At 39.1% G+C, this 23,765-nt stretch overlaps 3 protein-coding genes across 10 annotated transcripts in view; 1 reads left to right on the top strand and 2 right to left on the bottom strand.

Moving 5' to 3' along the window:
• The window catches only part of HEATR5B (HEAT repeat containing 5B), a 74,039-nt gene extending 68,263 nt beyond the window's left edge, over positions 1-5,776 (bottom strand). For both annotated transcript variants that reach the window (XM_081068376.1, XM_081068377.1), the window contains exons 1-3: positions 5,699-5,776; positions 4,767-4,914; positions 1,631-1,842 (exon numbers count right to left, since the gene is read on the bottom strand). In XM_081068376.1, the coding sequence (XP_080924502.1) occupies positions 1,631-1,842; positions 4,767-4,892 (338 nt within the window). In that variant the 5' untranslated portion in view covers positions 4,893-4,914; positions 5,699-5,776. The remainder of the gene's footprint in view (positions 1-1,630; positions 1,843-4,766; positions 4,915-5,698) is intronic.
• A 67-nt stretch (positions 5,777-5,843) lies between these two features.
• On the top strand, positions 5,844-17,013 carry GPATCH11 (G-patch domain containing 11). Of its 4 annotated transcripts, XM_081069591.1 has the most exons (10): positions 7,173-7,421; positions 7,524-7,652; positions 9,444-9,514; positions 10,058-10,284; positions 11,110-11,151; positions 11,786-11,906; positions 12,037-12,127; positions 13,001-13,123; positions 14,048-14,129; positions 14,834-17,013. In XM_081069591.1, exons 3-10 carry the CDS (start codon positions 9,468-9,470, stop codon positions 14,887-14,889), a joined length of 789 nt encoding a protein of 262 aa, XP_080925717.1. In that variant the 5' UTR covers positions 7,173-7,421; positions 7,524-7,652; positions 9,444-9,467; the 3' UTR covers positions 14,890-17,013. The 4 variants fall into 4 exon arrangements, with proteins under 4 accessions (XP_080925716.1, XP_080925717.1, XP_080925718.1 ...); XM_081069590.1 differs by lacking the exons at positions 7,173-7,421; positions 7,524-7,652 and adding an exon at positions 5,844-5,998; XM_081069592.1 differs by lacking the exons at positions 7,173-7,421; positions 7,524-7,652 and adding an exon at positions 8,247-8,265.
• Positions 17,014-17,030: 17 nt separating this feature from the next.
• Positions 17,031-23,765, bottom strand: part of EIF2AK2 (eukaryotic translation initiation factor 2 alpha kinase 2) — a 31,549-nt gene continuing 24,814 nt past the window's right edge. Inside the window, exons 14-16 of one of the 4 annotated variants that reach the window (XM_081069584.1) lie at positions 23,438-23,539; positions 22,118-22,171; positions 17,031-21,725 (exon numbers count right to left, since the gene is read on the bottom strand). In XM_081069584.1, the coding sequence (XP_080925710.1) occupies positions 21,603-21,725; positions 22,118-22,171; positions 23,438-23,539 (279 nt within the window). In that variant the 3' untranslated portion in view covers positions 17,031-21,602. Of the gene's footprint in view, positions 22,172-23,437; positions 23,540-23,765 lie in introns of all 4 variants that reach the window. The other 3 variants (XM_081069586.1, XM_081069585.1, XM_081069587.1) reach the window with 3 other exon arrangements.

Here is a 23,765-nt window from a genome sequence, read left to right as displayed (position 1 = left end):
ACCCCAAAATAAACTGGAAAGCAATAATACTCACTAATCTCTTTCAAAACTTTTGAGATCTACATTTATCCCAAACAACACAAAATTTAAACACAATATATCTAACAATATATCTACGCAGTTGGAACAGACCTAAAAATCAGTGTCCAGAATAATTACCACATTTCCTCTGTAAGCTATTATACTGGTCCTGGCCCCCTGAATGATGGTACTGAGTTGTATCCTTGGCATCTTCTCTCCTCCAACAGTAAGTAGTATACTCTTCCTAGGTAACCTTATCCATACTGGAGGGTTCAGCCTACTCCCCAATCTCCATTGTCTACTCACCAAAACTACATTAACAACTCAGATCTCTGAAATCCATACCAGGATTTCCAACTGCCTATGATGCACTCTCACTTGGAGATTCCCACTTGTACTCCAAAATCAGCATTCACAGAACTGAACTCATCATCTTCTCCTCACAATTGTTTCCTCCACTATTTTGCATCTTTCTGAAAAGCACTGTGAAATAAGGTATACATAAGCTACTTCTGCTTCCAATTAGAAGTTTCCTTTGTCTAGAAAATAAGTTGGCAAACTACAGGGTGCAGACCAAACCTGATCCATCATCCAGCCTAACACCTGTGTTTAGTAAATAAAGTTTTATAGAAATACAGTCATACTCCTCTCTGTCTGTGGCACAGATAAGTAATTGTGACAGAGATGTATAGTCCAAAAATATTTGGACTATATTCTGACAAAGCCAAAAATATTTACTAGCTGTCCCTTTTCATACAGTTTGCCAACCCCTAGCCTACCACATCCATCTTCCCATCTTAACCCCTTACTTGACTAGTTTCCACGTGTCCCCTTGATGATTGATCTTCTTTGGCTGGCGTCGCCTTGAGAAGCTCCTTGACATTGCTCTCCACTCCCACCACTGCTAAGCTTCAGTAGGTGTTCTTTTCCCTCCCACAGCACCTCTCACAGTACTATAACTGCCGCGTTTCTTATTTGACTCTTTCATAGGATGTATCCATCCCTATAACCATTATCCTCAAGACTTACTCCAAAAATTTCTGCCCTTGATCCAAACCACAGGTATGTACAGGACTTGAGTTAATCTCTTAATGTCGTGGTCAGCAAATGTGCAGACAAAATTGTCTCTGTCTCAGATACGCAGCTCTGTCATTACAGCACAGAAGCAGCGATCGCCTAAACGGAAAGGCATATCTACATCCCACTAAAACTCCACTTACAAAACAGGTAGCAAGCAGGCTGGGTTTGGCCTCTGGGCTATAATTGGCCCATTCCTGCCTCAATCTCATTGGCTAGAAATTGTTTACTTTTCTATCCATCCCAGCTAAGAATATTACTTCCTTCAAATTTACCAAAAGACCGCTGTGTAAATGGCTGACATCATACCAATTCTCTGTAGTTCGCTGAAAGTCCCAGTGGCAATGGAGCAAATGCTGAAATAGAACCCCTGCCCCAGACCTATTTAGAGTGTTTAGTGTCAGCAGCATGCCTCAGGTTCCACCTACCTGGAGCTCTTTATAATCAGCATATTATAAAGACAGTAACTTCCTAAGGTAAATTACTCTGAAAAAAAAAATGTTTCAAGGGGCATCTCAGAGTAAGTACTCACAATTTTGTTGGTAAGTAGGCTGCAGTGTCATCTTTATTTCTGATAATTTCATTACATTTTTCAAGTGTTTGAAAAACAGTGAACGTATCCCCAATGCTATAAAGGGCTGCGAGATTTTTAGCTAACAATTTCCGGGTAGGTGGTCCAGGTGAACTACTTATTAATCCAGTTAATTGTTCAACAAGTTTTTTCTGTTTTTCCTTTACATCAGTCTGTTATAAAAAAAAAAAAAATAAAGATATGATCAGTTTCTTTCTTATATGTACTGTTGTTGCCCTTTAGTAAAAAAAAAGAATACTTAACAGTTAAGGCACTCCAATAATTAAAATCTAGATTACAGTGGGCACAAAACCATAAATGCGAATTTTCAAGATAAAGAGTTCAATAAGAAATGAACCATTCTTTACTAGATTAAATACTCTGCTTTATTCCCCTCCAGTGCCAAAGAGTTAACTGCCAATAAAAGTGACTACTCTAGATCCAACGTTTCCACATCAGCTTACTAAGAAATAAACCAATGGTCCAAGGATGTAAAATATTGGGTGTATGGACAACCCAGATGGGCTCCCCTTTAAAAGCCAAGTCAATAGTCCAGTAAGTTACAGATCAGTGAAGGGCATCAAAAGAAACATTGAAGAGCCCTACACAACAGAAAAAAATATTCAGATCTACCCATAATGAATACTGAAAATTCATTCATTCATTCAAGAAATACTATGAACTTACTACATGCCATACACTATTCTAGACATGAATATTCTAGGCAACGGTGAACACAACAGACAAAGTCTCTACCCTCATGAAGTTTATATCCTAGAAGGGAGATAAGAGTTTACCGAATTGAAAATGAATAGTGTGAGTTACTATTTTACATAGATTAGTAAGGAAAGGACTCCGAAAAATATTGAAGGCAAGAGCTATGCAAATATCTGGGAGAGGAACATTCTAGACAAAGAGAACAGTGGAGGAGGCAGCATGTGTAACGGGTTTGAGGACACCGAGAACAGTTTGGTGGGAGCAGAGTAAGAGACAGGAAGCAGTAGAAGAACTCAGAAGGGTAGAAGGGACCAGGTTGTGTATTGTCTTATACATCATCGTAAGAATTTTATGTTTTATTATGAGAGTTTGAAGCAGAGGGGAGACATGATCTAAATGTTTTAATAGGCTCATTCTGAATACTGAGCTAAGAATACTCTGCAAGGTATATGATGGAAGCAGGGTGAGCACATAGGAAGCTTTTGCAATAATTCAGATAAGGGTGGTAAAAATGGAGATGATGCAATCTAATTTAATTCTGGGTATATTTAGTGGATAGAGCTAATGAGATTTGCTGATAAATATGATGTGAAGTCTGAGAAAAAGGGAGAAGTCAAGAATGCCACTAAGGTTTACGAGTATGACCTGAGCAATTAGAAGGATACAACGGTCATTTCCTGACATGGAGAACACTGGAGAAAGGACAAGTTTGTGAGGGGGAAATCAAGAATTTGGTTTTGAATATGTTAATTTTGAGATGCTGTTTAGATATCCAAGAGGTAGGTCAGCTCGTTGGATATGTGGGAATCATTACTGCTATATGGTAGTAAAAATCATGACATTAGATGATGTCACTGAAGGAATAACAATAAATAGATTTTTTATTTTAAAGTGCCCAGAATTCAGAAAGAGCCAATAAAAAAACAATGAAGAATAGTGAAGAAGGAGGAGAACTAAAAGCAAACGGTGGCTTGGGAGCCACAAATAAGAGAATCTTAACACAAAGTATGCATCAGCAGAAATGAAAGCAATCTATTTTTTAATTAGGGAGTACAGATGTTCATATTATTATGCTTCATAACTCAGATAACTTTATATACTCTTTTGTATTTTTCAATTTCACAACAAAAAATATTTTCAGTATTTCAAGGTAGAGAATCAACTATATCAAAAGCTGCTGGTAGGTCAATTAAGACAGACTACTGACCACTGGTTTGGGCAATTTGAGATCGCTGATGACTGGAAAAGAGCTGTTTCAGTGGAGTGAAGACAACAAACACCCAATTGGAGGGGGATTAAGAGAAAATAGAAACTTCCAGTGAAAGAAACTCCACTAAAGGGCAACAATAACAACAACAAAAGCACAATCCAGAAGGGTAAAGAAAATAGGAAAAGAAACAGTGCAAAATATGGAAGCCAGGTATCCCCAACAGGGAAAGCTGAGACGAGACCCAACTTACAACACAGAACCCTCTACAATCTTATGTTTTCTTGTTGTTGTTGTTGTTGTTTTGAGGCCCTAAGAACTTAAGGAGGAGTGAAGCTGTGCCTAGAAATGGAGGGAATGGTTGAGAGCCTAAGAAGCTGTAAGACTCCCATATCTCACTCCGCCATTCTGGACTTAGGAAGCTCGGGCACAGCTGTGGGCTATGAAAACTACTGAAAACGGGAATGAAGTGAAAGTTTGCATACTGAATGTTGAAGTCCCCAGCCTCCTCCCACAATTCCTAGCACCCAGACAGCTAGTCGCATACCTGAGGACACTAGAGTACAAAAGTCTCTACTGGGGAATGATGAGCCAAGAACTTAAGATCCTAATGTCAGCGGCTCCTCAAAGAACCAGACCATCCTACGGTGAAGCACACTTCACCCTGCCCAGAAAACTTTTTACTACTCACTCTAAAATTTGAGCAGACAGCCAAAGAACATCAGATGTTTGAGGAAAGCATCTAATTTTAACAACAGAAAATGAAAAGCAACGTGGATGAAATAGATTATGCAGGAAGAAGAAAACAGCAAGTAAGAAAAGTCTATTATTTATTCCTCTGAGAGATAAATGAAGACATTGTGATAGCGAGGCAGCACTGAGGGACCACTTGAAGTTGGAGATAATGAATTTAAAGTCACAGAGTCATGTTTTCCACCAGTGACATTCGGCTGTCCAGGTAGAGACATGAAGTAGGCAACAAGGTTGATTTAAAGGAGGTTTGGGTAGTGCCACAGAATAGAAAAAGGACAGACAAGAAATTCCTATCACAGTGCAATACGTTCCAGTTCTGTAAGTGACCCACGACCTTTCCAAAATATAACGTTTTCTCATAAATCACGAACACATAACACTCTTGATTATGTTCACACAACCGGAAAAAATATAACATACCTTGTTGGCAGCAACCAAGACTTTATCAAGAAATCGCAACCACTCAAAGATAAAAACCGGTCTCTTGGCTTCTGTGATTTGAGCCAAAGCTTCTTCGTTTAGCAATAAACTGTGGGCTAACTCCATTACTGAGGTTTTAAATTCACACCTTAAAGCAACAAATTAAAAAAAATACATTTTTTTTAATGTTAAAAGTCGAGCTTCATGAATGCAACCACTAAGAAATGAAAAGTCAGCCTTTACTTCTCATCTCATTTGGAGAAACTTAACATAATTTGAGGCAAAACCTGAGGGCCGAATTTTAAAGGACAGTGGTACAAAAAAAAAAAAAAAAAAAGGAAAAAGAAAAACAATGCGGTAAAAAATTAAAATAAATACTGCAAATAAGGCTTGAGTGTCTAGTAAAACATATGTCATTAATCCATTCCATAAACTGGAAAACCGAAGCACCAAGATCAATCACACCCCTGACAACCCAGCCTCCTTTTCTCTGATCCACTTCTGGGCGCATAGCCCCCTTCCCCCCCCTCCCCCGCTGCGCCTGGCCAGCAATACATCAAATGTCCCAGCATGAATATCCCACGCTGGAAGTCTCCAAGTGTTTTCCTACAGGGAAGCGTGGGGGACGGCCGAAGCTTCAGGACAAGCCCCGGCGCTCCGAGCCTGCAGGCTGCGCGCGCTGGGTCTGCATTAACACGACTACCCCAAGGACCACAGCGCAGCGCCGGGCCTGGGAGCGATGCAAGAGGCCGTCGCGGGCCTAGGCAGTCACTCCAGCTGTCAACCCCAGGAGGCCAGCCCGGCGCTTGAAAGGGGAAAATGTTCCTTACGAACTTGAATTTCCTCCCCAGCCCCCTGAAAACGGACGGGGAGGTCAGGGGTGTGTGTGCGCGTCACCGTGCATGCTTCGGCGGCGAAGGGGGCGGCCTCACCTCCGAGGCTGGCAGGGACCGATCAGTGAGCTCCGAAGCCGGCGGCAGCCGTCAGGGGGCCCGGATGCCCCTCCTCCCGCATTCAGGCCAGCAGGAAACGAGGGGAGAGCGCGTGCGCGGAAGACAGTCTTGCGCAGGCGTACTAACCATGTCCTCCTAGCCCCGCCTACCACGGGTTTCCAATTGGTTCTGTCCCCTAAACTCGGGTTGAGGCCGAGGCCGGCAGGTCCTGCGCTTGTTGGTGAGCGGCTGCGCTGCGCCCACTTTCGCTCCCAGGCCCCGGGCGAGCAGAGCTGCCAGGTAAGGCGCGGTAGATGGAATGATCAAGGGCGGCGATCTGTGTGCTGGTTGTGACTGCCCCGTCACACCGTCACCCACATTCCCCCCGTGGGTGTTCTCGTCTGTGGGAGGCTTGCAGCCCGGAGGCTCGCGGGCGTAGGGAGTGTTTGAGACAGGCGTTTGTTGTCACCGTCCTGCTGTGCGTCTACCTAGCGCGTCCGCTAGGAAGTGTGGTGGGACTCTCGGTGTGTCAGAAGCAGCGCTTTTGTTGCCACCTCCCTGACCCCCCCTCTGCCACAAAACAAAACCTGCGACTACAGTCTAACGCCTCTCAAAAACGGGTAACTCCGTTGCTGCAGGTGTTCAGACCAAAAGCCGTGGACGAATCCTGGACGTCACCTCCAATCCCTTAGCAAATCCTGTTAGCTGTGCCTTCAGAATGCACCCGGAATGCGACCCCTTCCTACCACTTCCACTGCTGTCAGTGAGCGCCAAGCCGCCGTCATCTCTGCCCGGCTGATCGCCTTGTGAAATTTATCCTATGCTTGATGGGAATGGATGATGCTGAAGTATGTTGTCCGCATAAAAAGGGAGCTTTAAAAACGATCTGTAACCCCCACGTTCAGGTCTGCCCAGCACTTCGGAGTGGTTCACGTAAAGATAATCAATCCGATTTGCAGTGGCAAGAGCCCTGAGACCTAGATTCTTTGTGGTGTTGAGCAAGTCATTTAGCCACACTGAGCCTTAACTTCTGCAACGAGAAAGCAGAACTATATTCTTACCTTGTAGAATTGTTAAGGATCATTGAGTGAGATAACGGTGTGTGATGTATTGGATAAGTGCTAAATTTTTATGCGTAAAAATGCTAGTATTACAAATGCAGACACTGAGGTTTAGAGACAGTGGGTGAATTACGACACACGCTGTATATAATCGTCCACGTGTTAAATTTATTACATTACAATAAAAAGGAAATTAAGCAAAACTAAAGTGTAACGTTTCAGGATGCACACGTGGATGATGGAACTATAAACAAATGGAGGTGATTGGAAGGGGTGCGACTGGAAGGCTCCTGGAATCGCTAACAAGGTTCTGTCTTCTGATATGGGTGATGGTTTGCATTACCTTTTGCTGTACAACGCATTATTCCAAAATTTAGCAGCTCAAATAACTGTAATCATTTCTTATCTCACAGTTTCTGTGGGTCAGAAATTTGTTACTGGTTTAGCTTAGCTCAGACTTTCTTAAGAAGTTGTCGTGAAGATGCCAGCCCAGGCTGAGTGATTTGAAGTCTTGACTGGTGCTCGAGGATCCATTTCCAAGGTAGCAGACTCATGTACCCCCCAGAGTTGTGCTGGTTGTGGACAGGAGGTCTCAGTCCTCCCAGGTGGACCTCTCCATGGAGCTGCATGTTCTCACTGCATGACAGCTACCTGCCTTCAGAGTGAGTAATTTGACTTCAGAGTCATTTAACTAAGAGCTGTGGTGTCTTTTACGACCACAAGTCATATTCCATCATTTCCACAATATTCTGTTGATTATACAGGTTAGTCCTGTTTACTGTGGAAGGAGACTCCCCTAGGACGTTGAAAACCAAGAAGCAAGAACCATTGGGGGCCATCTTGGAGGCTACCACGCGGTTGCAAGTGTTTGCCTCACAATAATTCATTAAGCTGTACGTTTTCTGTGGTTTTTCTGTCTTGATGATATAGTTACATCAAGGAATTTAAAAACATAAGACATGATGACTGAAAAATGTATTTTATTATTACAAAATTACAATTATTAAAGACTTTTTCTGATAATTGCTAAGCATTAAGGATTTATGATGTGGCAGTGGTAGGCAGCAGGGATATAGGGGACTTGTCTTTGTGGTTTACAATCTAGTTGGGGAGATATACATGAAAAATACTAAAAACTAGTACAGTAATACTTTTCTCATCCAGTGTAATTGTTCAGCCTCTCCGCTGCAGTTGACAGAATCCCTACTCAAACAAGCTTAATTAATGAAGAAATTTATTAGCCTATGTAGCTGGGAAGAATGCTAGGTTACAGCATTCTTCTAGGTTACAGCTCCTCAGAGAAAGAGCTGCAGGAATCAGGGTCTTGGGAACTAGGGTCGGAGACTCATTGCTTTTCTCCATTTTCTCTGTCTGGCATCATTCTGCAGAGCAGGATCTCTTCATATGGCCAAGAAGATGGCCTCCGCAGCCCAGCTTCACTTACCTCCAGTTCAGAAACCCCAATGAAAAGAATTTCTTTCCCCAGAATCTATATATTTATATCATGTAAGGAAAGAAATTTTTGTTTGCCTTGGTTGGATCATCCCCACCCCTGCTGTGGGGACATAAGGTACTATAATTGGCCATCTTGTGCCCAAGGGAGGATGGAGTACTGAGGTTGTCACCCTCTTCTAGAACCACATGGAGGGCAGAGGGCTGGGTTCCCAAAGGGAAGCATTAACATCACCAGGGAGCCTGTTAGAAATGCCAGCTCAGGCTCCAGCTCAGAATCAGACTCCGCATTTTAAGAAGATCCTGGGGCAATTCATATACACAATAAAATTTGAAATGCACTTTTCTGGATAATTATTTTTATCCCTCTACGGACCAACAATTATATGATTTTAGCTATTTTGGATGGAAACTCTCCTGAAGAATGTCTCCATGTGAGTGAGGATTTTAACTATATCAAGTTCCAAATGGGCAGCTTGAATATACAGAGCCGTAGAGAGAGACCTGGTGTGGTCAGGGCAGGTTTTTGTGAAGGAGGGCAGTTTAGGCCTAGGAAGAAGGAAACATCTGTGGTATGTTCAGAGGGCAATGAGAGGCCTATGTGGTTTGAATAATGATCCTAAAGGAGAGTCAGGGGTCAGATTATGAAGGACTTTTGCTACAGTGTTAAAGTGACTGGTTCTCCATGACCTACGGGGTAAAATTTATTGAAGGATTTGAAACAGGCAAGTAATACGACTTGTGTTTTTAAAAAAGCACTCTGGAGAGGGTATAGAGGATGGATTGGAAGAGGAGAAGCCCACGGCAATGAGTCCAATTGGGAGACAGTTGTAATATTTCGTGACAAGAGAAGGGCTAGGAAGTACAATGGCCTTTCTTGGGTCACCTAAAGGGTGACCAATGCTGACCTAAAGCATTGGTCACAGTATGGGCAAAAATGCCTATGAGGAATATTATAGAGGAAGAAGTGACAGGTTTTAAGAGGTCAGGAATGGGTAGCTAGCAGTGACATTAATTGGGAGATATAAGGTATGAAGGAGGTTTGGGGTGGAAGAGAACGAATTGTTTGGGTTGTTGAGTTTGAGAGCTCCGCACAGAAAAATGTCAAGAGGGCACTGGAATGTGGAGTAGAGCTCTGGATAAAGGTTATGGCGAGGGATACAGAAAGGTTTATTTCCATTTTGGTAAACTAAAAAAATCATAATTGTTATTTGATCCTACTTGATTTGTAGATACTTTTGTCATATGAAATTGAGATGGCAGAAGAAGAGGACTATATGTCTGATTCCTTCATTAATGTCCAGTAAGTAACTGTGTACACTTCATGTAATAATATGTACTGACATTAATGTGGACTCTTAAGCAATGACACTGATTTTAAATGTGAGGTTCGAAAGTTAGTCGTATTGCTTTGTGGAAACACTGTCTACATGTCCATACAAAGATACAAAGAGCCTCTTCCTTTCTAATGCTAAGCATTTTACTTCTGCCATTGATTATTTTTATTACCTTCTTCCAAGGAAATTTACCCTTTTCTTTATTGTTTCTTCTAGCTACTGTTCATTTTTGCTCTTTATTATTGCCAACTGTATAGAAATTTAGTCCAAACTTGCTATTTGTAATTTCTTCAATTCTGTACTTTCTTTAGTTTCCTACAATCTGGCCACAGCCTTCCTTATTTTTACTAAAACAGCCATTCTCAGAAGTCACTTTTAACATTCTAATATTGATGATAACAAAGTAATCAGGAAGGTAGCACTGAAAAACTATGTCAAGTAAGTAAGTATCAGAGTCATGAGAAAACTTCATGTATTCATCTAAAATAACCGTTTCCCTTATTCTTCAGAGAAGATATCAGACCAGGATTGCCAATGTTGAGGCAAATTCGAGAAGCCCGTCGAAAAGAAGAAAAGCAGCAGGAAGCCAATTTGAAAAACAGGCAGAAGAGTCTAAAGGAAGAAGAACAAGAAAGACGTGACATTGGGTTGAAGAATGCACTAGGCTGTGAAAACAAAGGGTTTGCTTTACTCCAGAAGATGGGATATAAAAGTGGTCAGGCCCTTGGCAAGAGTGGTAAGTCACTTCTGGAAACAGGTGTTCCTGACCACCACATTGTGATTTATCAATGGGTACCAGAGGTGGCTCTTTCATCCTTCTCAACCTACACAGAAATGAAAACAGCTTTAGCTTCTCAGTCTCCCATGTGCTAACAAGCGTTATAGAGAACTTTCATTTTCCCACATCCACTTTAGACAGCCATGTGCCATCAGTAGCTTCTTATCAGCCCAGCTCAGCCTTGAAGGCACTAACAACCAGGATGGACGAAGCTTACACTGGAGGCAACGGCTAAGAATGGTGACAAGAGAAAGGCTAGGAAGTACAATGGCCAAAGGACAGTAAAGCAACGTGAAAGATGATGTCAGGACTCTGCCCTGTTTGCTGTGTGCCTGTGGCAGCTGCCCAAGTGACCGGCCAGTTAGAGAAGCTCCATTCTCACTTCTCGTTTTAGGAAGTAAGACTGTTATTAAGATATAGAGGCCATATGTTTATAGTAGCTTCTGTAAACTGGTTTTCTTTTCTTCTCTCCTTTATCGTAATTGATTTGACCTTCACCTAGCAAGCCTGTCACCCTCTTGGATATATAATATCAGTTTTCCACTTCTTAAAACCCTACCTTCGGGTGACATAGGAGACTGTGGGGCAGCCTTGTTGGGGACAAGCCTTGTTGGGTATTCAAAAGGAGATAGTTGATTAGAGTATTGATGTTCAGATTTCAGTTTGAACATTATTGAAACAGGAATGGGTATGTACGGAACATTGTAAAGTTGCATACTATGCTTACCTATAGTTTGAGGAAGAATTTCTAAAATAGTTTGTGTTTTGTTCTCTTTTTTTTAGGAGATGGCATTGTTGAACCAATTCCCCTCAAAGTCAAAACAGGTATCTATTTTTAGAGCTATCTGCCAGTAATGATAACTTATGCTTAGATCTAGCACACATATTTGCTTAATACATTTTTTATGATGGTGCTGTTACAGTGCTTATCATAGGAAGCCCTCAGTCAAATGTTTCTCAGTTAAACTTCTAAACCTTTTAAACTAAAAATAAAAGTAAGTTTTAGTTGAGTATAAAATAAAATTTAAATCATAAAAATATGGGGGGAAATTGTTGTAACCATTAAACACGCAAAGGTATTTTTGGCAATTAAAATATCCTGAAAGTATTCTGAGACAGATTTATACATTAAATGTTTTTCTCTGTACCTTGGATGAATTAAAGAGGGAAAAAATGTATCTTATTTGTTTATATTTATATGAAAATGTGACAGTTGGTATTATTTTCCCAATTAAAAAAATGTGTATAGTATTACTATCTTATTAGATCAGACTAATGATCTCAAATTTTGGGGGGGTTTTAAAAAAAACTCTCTAGTGTTTTCTCCTGTCATTCTTGTCAAATGATTTTGAGTGACTGTACTCAAATTAGAATTGTATTTAATTTGTAAATATAGTTAAATTGTCATGTTTTGATGTATAGAGTCAGTACGTTTCTCATCAGAATTGTCTGGAAACAGGGAAAAGTGGCATTGGTCATGAAGCATCATTAAAACGGAAAGCAGAGGAAAAATTAGAAAGCTACAGAAGAAAGAGTCACATGAAAAACCAAACTGAAGCAAAAGCTGCAGAAGAGTTTCGGTAAACCTTGATATCTGAGCTGTTTTGGGTTTCATCTTTTCTTTATCGTGATATGTTTTCTGGCACTTGGGCATATCAAATGGGTAAAGAGAGTACAGACCTTGAATGCACTATTTTTTCTTTCATTTAGAATGCGACTTAAAAATAAGCAAGATGAAATGAAGCTAGAAGGAGATCTTAGAAGAAGCCAGCGAGCCTGTCAACAATTGGATACTCAGAAGGCAAGCCTTTTACCTACTTTCAGTTTTGGTAGTAAAGTGTTTTGGCCCCCAGTATGATTTGCTATGTATTTATATTTTTAAAAACAAAACAAAACACGCCAAGCCTGGTGTATTCAGCCTTCTACCCATTAAAGCTTTCATTTAACATGTACTACTGACCTGTTATAACTGACACAATAATGAGTGGTTCACTGCAGGAAACTGAGTAGTCTGAATTATCCAGTAAGGGTTAAATAACATTTTTACATTAATTGTTCTCTGCTTATTTGAATATTGGTTACTCAAAGCCACTATGTACGGAAATTCTATTCACCAGAGTATTTGACTAACTAGAAGAGCTTATTTTCAGTTTATATTCTTTACCTCATGTGTCCCTTACTAAAAAGGTCATATTAGAAGACTATCTATTTCAGACCTGAATGATTTTTAAAATTCTGTCTGTGATTTTATTTTTATTTTGCTTTTATTTTTTATTTTGATGGTTCAAAATGACTTCATTTAAAGTCTCAACAATGTTATTAAATTTCCCTCATAACATAAATGGACTGCTGGAAGCAATCTCTCATTTTTCTGTATTTCCATAGCATTTCATTTTGAATGTATGTCATGACACTTGAGATTTCCTAGCTTATATGTTTTATACCCATTAAGTTATTTATTCCCGTAGCTTATTTTCCCTACTAGAATGTCAGCAACTTGGAGACAATATTCTAACTGGATTTTGCATCCCCTGAGTTCCTGGTAGAGTGCTTTTAGTCTTGAAAGGACACTCAGTAAATATTTAATTGGAAGAATAAATTTATCTTGACATGAACATACTTGTGGTAGTCTTATGTTTGCTATGTTTAATTGGGAATGATTCCATATTTTCAGAATATTCAGGTTCCCAGGGAGGCCTGGTACTGGTTGAGCCCTGAAGAAGAGACGGAGGAAGACGAAGAGGAAGAGGAAGAAAAAGAACAAGATGAAGATGAATATAAGAGTGAAGATTTAAGTGTACGTTTTGGCCCAGTTCCTTGAGCAGGGTGTCTCCGCCTTGGCACTATTAACAAGTTAGCTGGGTACTTGTTCTGCAGTGCTGTTCTGCGCATTGGAAGATATCCAGCAGCCTCCCTGGCCTCCACCCTCCAGATGCCAGGTGCACGTCCCCCTTGTGATGACCAAAACTATCTCAAGACATTGCTAAGTCTTCTGGGGGAAAAAAATCAACCCTTGTTGAGAACCACTGCATTATAGATTTTCTTTTTTATTAACCCCAAATCAAAACTTCATATGAATTTTTCCCTTTAGCATCAGTTTACCCTCTCACCTCAGCTTGATAGATTAGATGCAAATGTAATTTATTTTCATTTCTACCGTGTTTCCTATTAAATTTGTGGAAGTGATTGTAATGAGTACCTCTCTCTCCCACCCATAAACAAAACAAAGCAAAAAAACAAAATTCAAAGGAAGTGGAGATTATTCAAGAAAGGAATAACATTTCTGTGGCTACTTGTATATAAGAGTTTTGTAGGACTTTCGCAATTTGAAAAACCTATGTTGCTCTTCACTGGGAGACCACTGATTAGAACTTTAACGGTAAAGGGAGGTGGTGTTCACCCTCATCCCATGGTGGCAGGTATATTCTTTGAAAATGGAAGTGGTCTTTAAAGAATCCTGATCCTAAGAGAGCTAGCCGAAATCTACTTTCTAAATGCTCACAAGTGGGCTCTGTTGTGTCTGGCAGACTTATGAAAATACCAGGGTGGCTGGCAAACTGGGACTCATTCTAATATGTTCTGCCTTTGACACCTCTCCTAAATGGTTGAGAGTCAGTAGCAAAAGATGTATGGCCTTGGGCTAATTCAGCATGTTTCAGAAGACCAAAAACCAAGATTCTGTTCAGTGTGAACCATTAATGTGCTTGTGTCCTGTACCTAGGTCCTGGACAAGTTACAAATATTGACTAGTTATTTAAGAGAAGAATATCTGTATTGTATTTGGTGTGGAACAGCCTATGAAGGTAAGAAAAATACTTTAAACATTTTTTAAAATAATGAATACAAGTGCTCTTTGTTTTAACTTTGATTTTTTTGTAAAAGTCACAGTTTCTTATTCCACTCAAATGGTAATGTGGGATCAATGTCTTAAAGAAATAGTGGATGTAAAAATAATTGAGGCCTTATAAAAGATATTTTTAAGTTTTCATAAACGGAATGTGTAGAAGGGAATTTTCATTCTTTTATTTCAAAAGAGAATTCTGAATCCCTTAAGGGTTTTGTTTTTTTCATGCTTTATTTTTAGAGATTCTTTCTCCAGCTACAGATACTTAAAAGATATGTTAAATTTTTAGAACTAATTTTTGTATAGTTAGATAGAATATTGTCCCTGAACCATAAAAATCAGCATGTTGAAATTCACCCCATTTTTTGTGGTTTTTCTAATTGTAAGAAAAGAAATGGTTTAATACTCGCCATATGTCTTCTGGAACCAAATACTTTCCCTCCTCACACATTTGCCCATGTTGGCTTTCTTAACTTGAATTTAAGGACTTTGTACTTAAGAGTGAAGAATATTTGGTTATTGTTGTTATTATCTTTTCCTGGTTTGTTTAGCAGAGTAAGTAGCAAACACATCTACAAAATCCATGTTAGGTTGAAATACTTTTCTAGACTAGTTTACCATAGAAGTTGTATTAATCTTTTATTTTCTTCACATAAATTACAGATAAAGAAGACCTGTCTTCCAATTGCCCGGGACCAACTTCTGCAGATCATGACTAAGAGTATTCTCAATAAAGTAGAAACTTGGAAAATGCTGTTGTTCCCACACAAAGAAAGACAGTTGAGCAGTTAGAGTGCCCAGATTTTTGATGCCAGTAAAGAAAAAGGGGCTGTATATATGTTTTGTTCTTTTTGTACATTAGAAGTACTTTGTAGTTTAAAATGTAATTGTTCACCGACTTCTAAAAAAACATAATGGAATTCTTTCTCAGAACACAAGTATCACAGGCATGGGCCATTACAATTTCTGACTGTTGTGATGCTCCTGATGTTAAAGGCCACCAACAGGTAACTCCCTGATTCCCCTTTTCACTTCGGGAGAAACTGAGAAATAAGACATGGGAGTCAGAGAGAGATCAAAATATCAGCTTTCTGGTCAATGAAGCTGAAATAGCAAGCAAGGCTGAGGTGTTCTCCAGTCAGATTCCCTCCTGTATCTCCCTGGCTGGAGAGAACTGCACACTTCTGCCTGCCGGGATACAGCCCATCACGGCATTCTGAGACCCGTTAGCTTACATGGTGAGAATGCACCAGGGGCTGGGCCAGACAGGCTAGCTTCCTTCTCCCAACGTCCCTTGTCAGATCAGACACTTCTCTGTTGAGAGGGAATGAATGAGGGTTCAGAGTTTGTTCCCACACTTCTCAGAGCTCATGGCCTTAAAACAGACCATTCCATTTCTGGGTAGCTCTAAGGGATTTTAGGTTCTTTTTCTGTCTTAAGCTGAAATCTGCTTCCCTATAATTTAACCATTCAATTAAAGACATACTGTGGCACACTTCTAGAAAGCTCCATCCAAGGTTGGGCATCAAAATCATGAGCTTTTTTAAAAGTTCACAAACTCTGGTGCCTCCCTTATTGGTTGTGATTCAGCTAATCTAGGGTATTTTCTGGATATTTGTATTTATTTTAAATTTCTTAAAAGTCTGATAAGCACCTGTGGATGAGAACTAGTGCTGTAGGTATGATATAGAGCACTACTGTTCTCGGAATAGACTCACGACCTCACTGTACAGTTTTACATCTCACCTTTCAGTAGCATTGAGCAAGAGATCAACCTCTTCCTTTTATTAGGAACAGCATACATGAGAACATAGCAAAAGCTAATCTCCACTGGCTCTAGTTTGTATATAATCAATAGTACAAACTTGTTTTAGTCTCTGATCTTATATGACCTAATTCACTTGTTCTCAAGTTTGACTTGGGGAACTTTAAAAAATGGTAATGCAAGGGTCCCACCCCCAGAGATTCTGATGTAATTGGTCACTGTGGCCTTGATCTAAGATGCAGCAGAGCTTCTGAACCACTAACCTGGTTAACTTCTGGGCCTCAGTTCTTCAGCTAGAAAATGAATCATTATTTTTGTGAACATAAATACATATATAAAATATTGGAATTTATGTAGTTGGGTAATACTGTTCAATATTTATTGGTTTCATTTAAAAAATAATAAAATTGTATTAATAGTGAAAACAAAGTACATCTGTCCTTTGGGATTATAGTCGGATCCTTTCCTGTCATTTCAGCCAACATACTGACATTCCTTTAATCAGTCCCAAAGCCATGTGGATTGTTTCACATGAAATAAAATCAGGAACTGGCTTCCTTTTCTCCTCTTACTGACTAGGGGGACAACCCACCACCTGCCCAGTAGCCTAGAATATTTTGAGTATGTTTCTGAACAATTATGCTGAGAATGGTAATAACCTTGATGGAACCCATGATTCCACCAGAGCTGTGGTCTGCATTTCCAGGCCAATGGCTAGAACTAGGCCTCCTTTGGAAAGTGGGAGACATCCCTCCATTCTTATCCATCAATCGTTAAAAATAAAGGCTTTCAATATTAGTAAAAATTTTTTTTATTCTTATAGGCCTTTTAGGACTTCATAGCTAGACAATAATGAAAACCAAAAGAAGCAAAACATTGAATTTTTTTTAAAATTTGCTTTAGAACGTGAAATTTGAAATATAAATTTTAACGTATCATTTACTTTTGTTTATATTGTGTTATGTTTATTTTCAAAGTTCCACCTAGCATTTCTAAAATGTTTCATTTTCCTTATAAATCGAAAATACTGGAGCTTCTAAAATTCAAAGACTTCAATATACCAAACTGATTTACCTTACATACTTTGTCATTTTTCCAAACATTTAATTGTTGAAGTTTTTAAAGTGAACATTATTTAGTATTAGGTACATTTTGTCAGATCAAGGATATGAAATCAACACTTATTCCCCACCAATTCCAACTCACAGAGCTCCTGCTTTAAGCAGGACAGTGTACTTGCTACCTTGGGGTATACAGAAATGACAGTGCCTGTCCCCACTTTCCAGAAATTCACAATATGAGGTTAACAGCCCCATAGGAATAACAGAGCTCCAAGGCAAACTGCTGAACACGATTCTGAGGTAACCCAACAATGGGAGTCAGAGGGTGAAGTTTCATGCTAAGTGGGCGGTAGTGGAACACTGGAAGTAGCACTGAATTTGGGTTCCCAACATAACTTTGATATGCAAAGTAAGGAGGAAGTAGTTACAGTATGACCCAACATTTTCACTCTTAGGAATTTACCCAGGAGACAATGGAAACATGTCCACATAAAACCTGTACGTGAATATTCATAGTAGCATTGTTCATAATAGCAGGAAAGAGGAAACAACCCAAATGTCCATCAACTGATGAATAAATAAAATGTGATGTAGCCAAATAATTGGAAATGATTTGGCAATATAAAGAATGGAGTACTGGTCCATGCTACAACATGGGTGAACATTAAAAACATTACACCCAGTGAAAAAGATCACATGTTGTATGATTCCATTTAAATGAAATGTCCAGAATGGGCAGATCTATAGGGATATAAAGTAGATGAGTGATTGCCAAGTATTGGGGGAAGAGGAGGATTGACCACTAACGGGTTCGGGGTTTCTTTTTGAGGTGACAAAAATGTCTAAATTGATTGTGCTGATGGTTGCACAATACTAAACACTATTGAACTAAATACTTTAAATGGGTCAATCATATGGTATGTGAATTATATCTAAATAAACCTGCCATTCAATAAAAGTTGAAGGGAAGCTTAGGTAGAGTCCATAGCAGAAAGCCACTGAGTGCAAAAGCCTGTTCAGGTAACACTGAGCCAACCAGTGTGGCGTATTTAGGTAGCAATGAATGTGTGTCATGGAATGCCAGCCTCCATGGGAACATAGTCCTACCAACACCTTGGCTTTAATTTAGGGAAATTCATTTCAGACTTCTGGCCTGCAGAACTGTAAGAGAAATAATATGTGCTGTTTTAAGCCACCAAGTTTATGGTAATTTGTTAAAGCAGCCATAGGACATGAATACAGGTCTCAATCAAATCAACCCCTAAAGAGCCACAAATACTTGAGCTTTTATTTGCCTCACAGTTTTACCTATTACACAGTTTTTAATCAGAGTTTAAGCCAATAGTGGGGCCACAGTACAGCTCTCAACTGTAGTCCCTTCATCGGAGACCATGCTGAGGAAAGGTAGGACTGGAATAAGCCATAGTCACAGATTCAGAATCACAGACCTTAAAGGACTGGATTGATATTAAATAGGAAGAGTAAATATTTAAATGGAGATGTCTGCCATGCTTTGTTCCTTAGCCCTCTGTCCTCTATATAATATCTCCCTTGTCAAGCCCTTGAATTCAAAGTGAAGTATCGGGTTATATCCAGATAACGCACACATCCCGTCTCCTTAATCCCCACCCCCCATTTCCTATGGTATGCTCTACATCTTCACCTGAATATTCTCGCACCACCCAAAAATCAGCATCTCCAAATGAGATCCAACATTTTACCTCCCAAATGTACTCCACCTCACCATTTTGAAAGATGCACGGTGGTCCCACTATTGGCTTAAATTCTAGTGAAGAACTGTGTGATCGATAAAAGTGCGAAACAAAATCTCTCAAATACGTGTGCTCCGTGGGGGGTTAATTGGATGAAGACCTGCATTTCCTTCAATGGCATCATATTCCGGCCACTCACCTTCAAACAAAACTGGAGGTTAATACCTGATGCTTACCTTTCCCTAAATCCTCACATCCAATTAGTTGCCAACTCCTGTTGGTTCTGTCCCCTCCTATTATCCAGGCCTTCTTAGCCTCTTGGACTTCTGACCTTTCAAATGTAGTCTCCTCCTGCTCCAACCCATTCTAAACACTGTTTCCAAGTACCAGTTGGGTTACACCCCTGCTTAAAAAAACAAAAATTGTATCTGTCACCTTTGGAGGTTGCTAGGGCACTGGCTCATTCTAAAAAGTTAATAACTTAAATATTTATCCCATCTTTCCCATTCAGCTTTAGAAAAAGTTCTTCTTTATAAAGGAATCATAGATGATAAATGCAAGAGGGTTAATAGAATACAAAAATCACTATCTTGCAACCCCTGATGAGATAATGGATCCAGACAACATTCATCAATGGTTGCTAACACCATTAGGGGAAAAATTGATAGGAAGTTTTGTAATAGATGACATCACCACAACCCACTGATCAATCTTAAAATCACCCAAAGTGGAACAAATAGACATCAGGTTCTTCCTGAAGTGATCCAAAATAAAGTATATAGCATTACCTATGGAGCATTCTAGAAAAAAAGTTATGAACCAGAATCAAATCAAGCTTCTAGCTCTAAATAGACACCATAGGGATGCCATCAGCCAAATCCTGAAGGGAGGAAAATCTACAGAACATATGATTCAGTTGCTTCCTCAAATAAATGCCAAGAGGAAGGAAACTAAAAATGGGTAAATGTTATAGAGTAAAAGAGACATATCAACTAAATGCAATGTTGGATCCTGATTTAAACAATCTGCAGAAAGATATTTTTGAGATAGGAAAACTGAATACAAGCTGAATTTATCATATAATTAAAGACACTATTAATTTTGAGTGACAATGACATTTTAGTTTTGTTAAAATTAAAAACATCTTATCTGTTAGAGATGATTTTTAAGTATTTACAAGTGAAATGATATAATACCTTAAATTTTCTTTAAAATACTCCAGCAGAAATTTTTTAAAAGGGGGTAAATATATACATCATACAAAGATATAGATATATCTTTCAAAATCTCTTTGTGTATTTTAATTTGCAAATAAGGTCCCTGGCTTTTGCCCCTCTCTTCCTCTGATTACAAGAATACTTTTTATTTATTGTAATTTTGAGGCTTAGAAAACATATATTCACAAATAAATAAAAGCTTTCAAGAGATGTTGTATTTTTTTAATAATAATATAAATTTAAAATGAGAGAAGGTAAAAGTAAGTCTACCTTCTACCTTCTTTTGAGTATATACCCTTATTCATTAAATCCAGGTAATACTGGTCTTTAAAAAAGATTTCTCTCCTCCCCGAAAAATTTCAAACCTATAGAAAAGTTCAAAGAATATTACAAGAAACACTTCTATACGTTCCATCTTGATTTATCAATTGTTCAACTGTTAACACTTCGCCCCATTTGCTTTTTCTCTCCCTCTTCATATACACATGGATCTTAGCTGATTATTTGACAGTTGCAAACATCATGCCACTTCACTCCTAGATATTTCTGCATACATTGCCTCGGAATAAAACATATTCTTCCACGACCACAATATCATCACACCTAAGAAAATTAACAATTATTTTATATTATCTAATATGCCATGCCCTTGCCTAAACTGCGCATTTGGTCTCCTCTTTACTCATTTTAATCCCTCACTGGAATGTCTCTTCAAGCCCTGTGCCATGATATCTCAGGAGAAAGTCATCTCGCCCCTTCAAATTGACTATTTTCTTACGTTTAGCTACTGCCTTCCAGCAGCACCATTATCTTCTCTTTGAAATATTTGTTATAAGACATTCAAAATGTATTTGAGATACAAAGAATAACTGTGCAGTAAACACTAGTGGACTCAACATCCAGTTTTAAAAAAATAAGTTAACTGTACCTTTGAAATCCATTTCCCCACTCCACTCCTGTCGCTCCTCAGAGATAACCACTAGCAGAATTTAGCATGTTCTGGAACGTTATATACATGGAATCATTCCGTATATATTTTCTGTAAAGTGCTTTGTTGCTTAACATTATGTTCCTGAGAGAAATTTATTTTCACTGCTATATAGTATTCCAATGTGAATATAATACAATGTATGTATCCATTCTTGTTATGGACAGTAGTGTCGTTTTCTGTTCCTTCAGCTTTTATAAACAGGATTTCTATGAACATTCTTGTAGACATACGTAGGAATGGAATTGATGGCTTTCACAGTATATACACATTTAACTTTACTAGATGATACCAAACTGTTTTCCAAAGTGATTGTATATAACTTAACTTTTTATGATTACCGTTTTTCTCCAACTGACTTGTTAGCTATTTAAGGCATGGGAAGATCTTATTTCTTTTTGACCTAGAAACCACGGATACTAAATATTTATTAATTGACAGATTCACTAATTGATATTAAAAAATTGAGGGATTTTTTTCCCCCATCTTCAAACTAAGGAGATGAACTGGGAAAAAGCCAAATGTAAAAATGTTTTTGAAGTTAAAAAATGAAAAACTTTTTGCAAATGTAGTAAAAAATTAAGGGAAAAATGAAAATAGCAGATAACTACTATTGATATTCCCTAGCAGATTTCAGACAGTTACAGGAAAATCGAACATCAAAAGCAGGATCCTTTTTTGGAAAGGCTCTAAAATGTGTTTAGTTTCTTTTTCTCTGGAACATTCTTCCACTCCTTCAAAGTCTTCAGTATTTCAGATGTGTTAGGTCGTTTCTTGGGTTCCTTTGAGAGTAATTTCAGAAGAAGAATTTTCTGTAATGATAATAAGTCAATATGAAAAATAAAACATTGGCCAGCCTGGTGGCTCAGGTGGTGGGAGCGCCGTGCTCCTGACGCCAAGGTCATCGGTTCAATTCCCACATGGGCCAGTGAGCTGCACCCTCTACAGCTAAGATTGTGAACAACAGTTCTGCCTGGAGCTGGGCTGCTGTGAGCAGCCGGAGGTCGGTGTGAGCTGGCCGACCGGCTACCGACTGCCTCAGCAAGGCTCATAACACAAGCATGGGCCAGGGAGCTGTGTCCTACACAACTAGACTGAGAAACAATGGCTTGAACCTGAATGGGGTGGGGGGAGGTGGAAAAAAGGGGAAAAAAAGAATAAAACATTGAAATAAACAAAATTTTGATCCTTTTCAAGTGCTTACTTCTTTGTCATCAAATACTTCTGGGGGATTGCCACTCTTTAGATGTCCAAACATCTGAAAATATAATATAGATATATTCATTAGGAAATTTCTCTCTTGGGAGGAAAAACAAAATTTAGAAGTGAGCACTAAAGACTGGGGATACCCTACATCTACGATATTTCCAGATCTTTGGAAAGTCTCTTTAGCCAAGAAGCAAGCAGGATGTCCCTCCTCACCCCACCCCATCCAACAACCATCTCTAACATTGCAACATATTGAAGTGTCCAGAGCATCATATGCATTATCTCCCTTCATCTTTTACTTGAACCCTGAATGACAGGTATTTTCATTTCCCTGTTTTACAGAGGAGAAGGCTGTTGATGCCAGGTGAGTCCCCTTTAATGAGCTATGGACTAGGCTATCCAGTTGGCTAATGTCTTTAGTGGCTCCCAACTGCCTTCACAAGAGAGTTCACATTCTTGCCTTAACTGAGCCTCAACCTGTTTTTCCAACCCCATCAACCCCCACTTCCCTGTAACTTATATATTCCAATAAAAATATAAGACACTACTGGTATCCCCAAACACGCTCTGCACTTTCCTGTCTCCATGCGGGAACCACCTTCTTTCTATTTTGCCCTATTGGAAGCCAACCAATCCTTCAGGACCCAGCTTCAATGCCTTCCCACCCCTGGGAAGATCCCTCTCCTAACTGCTTCCATTAGACTTCACGCCTTCTCCCAAAACACGCAGAACATTCTCTTATAATATCTTCCCTTCTCGAATATAAGCTGCATGCAAATAAGGCTTATTCACTTTTGAAATCCTTGTAGCACTTAGCACAGTGTCTTATGCTAAGCAGGCAATCAAAATTTCACTGATTTAAATAGGAAGAAACAGTTTTATGAAAGGCACACACCTTCCAAAACACCCAAAGTTTTTGGTCTTTAGCAAAAAGCATTTTTTGTTTATTTTTAAATTTTTTGTTTTTCAATTACAGTTGATATTCAATATTCAGTTTCAATGTGGCTTCTTTGTATCTGTAGTTATAGGAGTCCCGTTCAGCTCATCTTCAAGGGTAGTTATTCGATAATTTAGTTGTAATTTTCATGTGATCGTGAGAGGTGAGTGTTTATCTACTCTGCCATCTTGATTGGAACTCCTAACAAAAAGTTTTGGGTGCCCAAACTTGAAAGAGATAAAATCCATATTTCCTTTGCAGTCAACACTAATATGTTCAAGCCCATCCTCACATGAGAGCAATAACTGTCTGCAGAAGCACTCTGAAGATGACGGCCAATAATTTTTATTGCTTAATTCTTTCTGTGAGATTATTTACCTCAAGTGTTTCACAACGAGTGCGACATACATGAAGAAGCTCTGCAAGAATCAGCCCTAAAGCAAAGATGTCCACTTCATTTCCATATCCTAGTGAAGAAAACTAAAAAGACCAAAATATATTTACATTTGTTAATCACCTGATATAAATATCCATGCTTCTGAAGACAAAACATTTATTTGACCAAAATACATTTTACAACAGTGGGTGTTTGTTAGCAAGATCTGTGGAATCTAACTGCTCAAGTTCAAATCTCCATTACTAAACAGTTGAATCATCTGTGTAAATTAACCATCAACATGGGAATAATCTCAACCATAAAATGGAG

The sequence above is a fragment of the Rhinolophus hipposideros genome (assembly GCF_964194185.1).
Source record: "Rhinolophus hipposideros genome assembly, chromosome: 12".
Classification (NCBI taxonomy): Eukaryota; Metazoa; Chordata; class Mammalia; order Chiroptera; family Rhinolophidae; genus Rhinolophus; species Rhinolophus hipposideros.
Note: the sequence above shows the minus strand (reverse complement) of the source record. Positions and strands in the feature narration are given on the sequence as shown.

Bases quoted from the DNA above. Each gene is read 5' to 3' on its own strand.
- GPATCH11 (XM_081069589.1), top strand. From the start codon at position 8,598: ATGATTTTAGCTATTTTGGATGGAAACTCTCCTGAAGAATGTCTCCAT. The intron at 11,907-12,036 runs GTAAACCTTGAT...TCTTTCATTTAG, and splicing joins AAAGCTGCAGAAGAGTTTCG to AATGCGACTTAAAAATAAGC. The intron at 14,130-14,833 runs GTAAGAAAAATA...CATAAATTACAG, and splicing joins GTGTGGAACAGCCTATGAAG to ATAAAGAAGACCTGTCTTCC.